The 6000-nt window shown below is 40.7% G+C and overlaps 1 protein-coding gene across 1 annotated transcript in view; it reads left to right on the top strand.

Annotated features, from left to right (window-relative positions):
* The first annotated feature begins 250 nt into the window (after nucleotides 1-250).
* GABRR3 (gamma-aminobutyric acid type A receptor subunit rho3) overlaps nucleotides 251-6000 on the top strand; it is a 35897-nt gene continuing 30147 nt past the window's right edge. The window contains exons 1-2 of the mRNA XM_054016431.1: nucleotides 251-393; nucleotides 5125-5237. Coding sequence (XP_053872406.1) covers nucleotides 251-393; nucleotides 5125-5237 — 256 coding nt within the window. The remainder of the gene's footprint in view (nucleotides 394-5124; nucleotides 5238-6000) is intronic.

The following is a 6000-nucleotide window of genomic DNA, read 5'->3' as shown; positions in this document are numbered from 1 at the left end:
GCAAACTGTAGCTGCTTGACAGCAGGTACCCTAGTATGTGGATTTTAAGGAATTTTTGCAATTTGCTAGAATAAAAGGAGAGCTCAGAGAGGAAATCCAAACTGGGATGCCTTTGTCTTCTGTTTTCAGTGATGCCTCGTTATACTTGCATCCTCTTTATGGTATGCTGTCTCTAAATAACAGGACCACTAAAAGTGAAAGGTCATTGAGGTGGATTGGTTGAATCCATTGCATTTCTGTTTTGGTAGACATGGTCCTGGTAATAAAACTGCTGCTCTTCACCTGCCTCTGGCCAACAGCTGCACTAACCAGTGTCAGTTCTCAAAGTGATCATCATCATCATTTTCATCATCATCATCAACAGAAATGCTCATCCATGAAGAAGCATAACAGGTAAGCGGTATACCCTGGCTCACTGCTGCCCTTCTGCTAATAAACATTGTGTGTCTGTCACCAAACCTAAGAAGGCATTTTCTTTGTTCAGAGTCCTACTTGACTGGTCTTTGTGTTTGTAGACCACTTAGCACAGTGGGGTCCTAGTTTTGCCTGGGGCATTTGGGTGCCCCCATGAGACAAAAAGTAATTCTATTTTACAGTAACGTTTCTATCACTGATCATTCTGTATCGTGATTATAAATACTTTATATATATATAGTGTGTGTGTGTGTGATCAGTTAGATAATGTTTGTACAGCTCTTTGAAAATGTAAAGCACCACATAAGAGTTAAGTATTGTGATTACTGTATTACTGTCAACATACAATTGTTCGAGCATTTTAGTTTCTTTCTATCATCAGAAACAAATTCATATCTAAAATTGGGTTTATGCTATCATTATTATGTTATCTTGATTGCACTAAATATCAGTGTAATAACTACTGTATCCAGATGCTTTTTTCAACAACAGAATAAGGCTAGTTTAAGTAAGTTTTCATTTTAATCATGTTACAGTTGGTTACTCTTCTGGAATATAGTTATCCGCGACACTTTATTTATGGAATTATTCCACATCTAACTGCAAATCCCAAAGCTTAAGCGGTTTAATATATTTTATTTAGTTTTTAGTTGGGATTATTGCATCTAACTATTACAGCGAAAGGCAGGCTTTAAAAATATTAGGTTTTCTCCTTTGCCTTTCTTCATCAGGGTGGCTGCTCTAAAAGAAAATAAAAAGGTGACATCAAGCCTTTTGCATTTAAGATTCTGGGTGAAATGGCTCCCCCCCCCCCCCCCCAGCAACTGCTTGTATAGATCAATTTCATATCATACATGTGAGGCCTCTGAATGTGTTTACATTATAATACATAAATAAAAATGCAAGGTCTCAATCTACTGCCGATAATAATCCATCCATCGAAATTCTGCCTTATCACGAATGCATGAGACATTTTGATAAATAGTTAAATTTATGGGAGGAAGAAAGGGAAGGTGATTGTTTTCCCATATTCTGTATGCATAGCATTGTGTAATAATGGACAGCACAGGACTCGTAGCCTATTCATGTCATGCCATATGTTGATAAAGTACAGTATAATTGGACTCCTCCGGCAGCTGCACCACCTCTGAATCATTGAATTTCCTGCTGAATTTGTGTATAAGAAATACATGGTAGTGGAAGCAATCATAACTTAATAACTGAGGTGCATGGAAAAGATGCACGGCTCAGGGAACTAGTAATGACTCATCTTTAAGTCACAGGTTCAAATCCAGTCCAAGCCAAGCAGACCTGAAAATTCTGACTGTTCAGCAGTCTGTCTGAAATGAACTGAACATCTAGGAGTCATCACCACTGGACTCATTGTCCATTAAAAACAAGAATCCCGCTATCAAAATGGGAAATAATTGCCACTTTGTTAGTCATGCAAATAGGTGAAGAGCTGCATGGGAATGGAGACTGACCTACTGTCTAACACCTCAAGGTGGTCCCTGCTCGTCTGAGCTGAGGAATGTTGGTAGGGAGGTGAGAGAGATGTGTATGCTACGGTTCCCACTCCTTAACGGTCCTGTTCTGTGAATAGCAGACTTGAGTTTCTGGCTGTTGATCCAGTATCCACCACTGGCATAACAATTCACAAAATGGGAGAGGGTCTGGCAGTGAGAATGTGCATCCACAGTAGAATCCTGCTTGACATACTGTACAGACATATTGCTGTATGATTGCAACAATATTTGGTGCTAATATAACGTCTTTGGTTTCAAAGAGCTTTACAAACATTAACTAATTAATCCACATGAAACTCCTGTGAGGTAGACAAGATAAAAGGGCGAAGCATGTCAACATTGACCTCTATACAAAGAGAAGGGAGTTGGAGAGGAATTCCACGGCCAGATCCTCAGCTGGTGCAAATTGGTGTAGCTCCCTTGAAATCCATGGAGTTAGCAGATATATGCCCACTGAAGATCTGGCCTCAAATGCTTGTATTCTGTAGACCACTAGACTGCAGGTTCCAAGCCACGGAGGATCCCAGAGCTTAGCAGCTGCAGAGCAGCATTTCTGCAGAAAGGAGCCAAATACATTTAGTTTTTCTTTGTTTGATTCTCTTTGGCATTATTTCTAAAGGGGGCATTATCTCCAGTCCATTTCCACAGGGCCTAACTTTCCAGCAACCTCTTTTTCCTCCTGGGGAAATCCCTTTCAGCCAGCACTAGGATGATTAGGAACACTGCCGACAGATGGCCTTGGTTAAATGAGTGGCCTTTTATAAAGAATCCCATGTGAAAATGTTACTTAACCTACAACTTTCACTGGTTTAATAGAGTAACCCACTTCCCCCTCCAAAGCTATTTGTCTGCATTCTCTCGCAAAGAAGATTTTAAAGCATTAACCAAAAGTACACGAGAAAGAGATTATTCTCTTGGTCCATTTCCTACAATAAAGAACAAAACATTTTGACTGTCAAAATGTTATGCTTTTTGCATTAGTGAATGCAGATTTTACTAAACACATTGAAAAATCCACTCTATGAGTGGCAGAAAGGTACATTTGCAGCACATGATTCACAGTAACTGCATGTGGCTTCCTATTGTTCTATCTTTGGATAGTGCCTACCACAAGGGTGTCCTGGTCTATGACGAGGGCTCCTAGTGGGTATGGTGATAAAAATAATAAATAATAACTGAACAAGCTTCTTAACATTCTTTTAACATTGATATTTTTAGCCTGTAATTTCCTGGGTTTTCTTTAAAAAAGAAAAAGAGGAAAACAAATTCTATTATGTGCCTGTGACCAAGTTCCTCCTCTATCTTGCTGGATCCTATGCTTATTGGCAGATTTTCTTACCTCAGAGATTCACCATGTGGGTTGGGGAACAGCCCAGAGACCTTCCCCTCTGGAAGAACCCACAGTCCAGGTCAATTGGGAGGTTTGGGGGAACCTCTACTCCGGGTTCCAGCCCAGGGCCCTGTGGACTGCAGCTGTCTATAGTGCCTCCTGTAATAGCTGCATGACAGCTACAACTCCCTGGGCTACTTTCCCATGGCCTCCTCCAAAGACCTTCCTTAGTCTCACCACAGGACCTTCCTCCTGGTGTCTGATAACGCTTGTGCTCCTCAGTCCTCCAGCAGCATAGCTCACCCTCACCTCCTTGTGCTTCTTGCTCCCAGCTCCTCACACTCACACCACAAACTGAAGTGAGCTCCTTTTAAAACCCAGGTGCCCTGATTAGCCTGCCTTAATTGATTCTAGCAGCTTCTTCTTAATTGGCTCCAGGTGTCCTAATTAGCCTGCCTGCCTGAACTGGTTCATTATTTCTAAAGGGGGCATTATCTCCAGGTTCCTGATTACTCTAGTGCCCTAGCAGGTTCCTGATTACTCTAGTGCAGCCCCTGCTCTGGTCACTCAGGGAACAGAAAACTACTCATCCAGTGACCAGTATATTTGCCCTCTACCAGACTCCTGTACCCCACTGGTCTGGGTCTGTCACAGTCACTAACATTGTTTCTCTGCCTCCCCATCAAAAAAAGAGGGTTGAACCCTGAACTTTCAGCAGAGACTTCTACCACACCAACTAAAAGAGTAATTACAATAGCTGGGAGCAGCCTCTGTAAGCCAGTCACTGGTGGAGGACACGTAACACACTGTGAAACAGTGGAAACATATGCGGGAGTAGTCACGCTTTGCACACAGCATAGCCAAGCTAAGATTCAATACATTCTTTCTGAGAGACAGTGTGGGTGAGACATGAGTCTGCCACGTTAAAGACTTAAGTTCTGTTCCCAGTTTGTGTAATTTTTTGGTGAGGTCTGAGCCTTTGCTTAATAAAAAGTGTTGTGAAGAGACAGAATTTTAACACCAGTCTCTAGATATGAGTCTAGAATGTATGGTGTGCTGGTTCCAGCAACAACAGGAAAAGGATCATCTATGTTGTCTGTGTTCCTTTCGGAGGTTCAGCAGTGTAGGACATGCTGAGATGGTGCCACGCGCAGTGCTAATGGAGTGTTGGCTGGTTTTGGCAGTAAATCTAAGAATGAGCTTTAGTAAGCAAAATACAAATTGGAAATGCTGATTTCTTTTCAGTTTCTAACTTGGCCAAATCTGAATGATTTATTTAAGGGGGACACCAAAAGGCACCTCCTTGACCCCAGGATTATCTCACTGCCAAATTTTAGAGTCCTGCTGCAAGCCATTGAGACATTAGAGCTCTTTAAAAACAATAGAAATGTTATCATGAAGAGTGTTGAGCAACCGCTATATGAGGTCACCGCCACTCCCCCAGTAATACATGTGACTTAATGTGGCATGCATTAAAGCTGCAAACATATGATGTTATTCCAAACAGAAGAAGGTATCTAGGTGAAAACTGATGTATCAGTTTCTTCAACAAGTGTTTATCTATCTTGGATACACACCATTATACACCCATAGATGCAACCTCCAAGGGGATAGAAGGGGACATGTGTCCCACCCCCAATTTGTTTATATCTTGTTGATGTTCTCCTTCAATACAGTTGTCCTGTGCATTTTCATTCTGGGTCTCTCCCCTCCCCATTTTCACTAATTTTTTTTCATGTGGTTGTGTCACTGCCTACAATCCAGTAATCTAGTCATTTCATCTAATTTAATCATCATTCTGAACTGTCAGCCAGTACAATGAAGCTCCTGACTTGATTGTTTTTTAAAATACAGCAAACGAGAAATTAAAATGAGGAAATTAGACAGCACCAAAGTACGCCCACTAAAGTCCGAGCAACTTCTCCGCATAGATGACCATGACTTTGCAATGAGACCTGGATTCGGAGGTAAGCAGCCAGCTGCATTAACATTTCTATACTATTTAATAGTTTCTTCTTGCACTATAAGCTGCCAAACCTGTGCCCAGCAAGGTCATGTAAAAATGCAATGTCAAGTTTAACAGATTTTTCCCCTCCTTGGCTTAAACCAAGAAATAGTTTACGACAAAAGATAATTTTTGTACTTTTCACAACAGTAATAAGAGTTGCCAAATTATCTACTCACAGCTAAGTAATTTTTTATCTTTACTGTTACAGATAGAATTCTATTATCAAAACATTGCATTAACATATCCCCCTAAAACTGCACTGTCTAGTAGCAATTAGCAAATTCCTGAAACTCATCAAATTTGTTTTGAAGTTTTTAAGCAAGTTACCAATTCCTGAGTATATTGAGTTGGCATGAAGCACTGAATTAAAAAAAAACCCAATCTTATATTTTTGGTTTATTGGCCCTTGGACTCCTGTGTTGTTGGTTTCATGTTTATTTCTTCCCTGTTTAATTACATTATACGTGAATAAAAAAGGTATCATATGGGATGCTCATAATTTGGATATCCCATTACAGGGCCAGTTTCTGCCACTGGATACACATTGACATGTCCCTTTGAAATTGAGGCATGACATACCTATGAATTACAGATTTTGGCCCTAAGTTATTACACTAAAATCGAGAAAGCTGCCTTGCTAAAAGGCTTTTGTGAACTGGGGCCAGCAGTTCTGTGTTTGTGATTCATCGAAACGGGCTGGCCCGCTCCATATTATGAATACA

Source organism: Malaclemys terrapin, chromosome 1, assembly GCF_027887155.1.
Source record: "Malaclemys terrapin pileata isolate rMalTer1 chromosome 1, rMalTer1.hap1, whole genome shotgun sequence".
Lineage (NCBI taxonomy): Eukaryota > Metazoa > Chordata > Testudines > Emydidae > Malaclemys > Malaclemys terrapin.
Note: the sequence above shows the minus strand (reverse complement) of the source record. Positions and strands in the feature narration are given on the sequence as shown.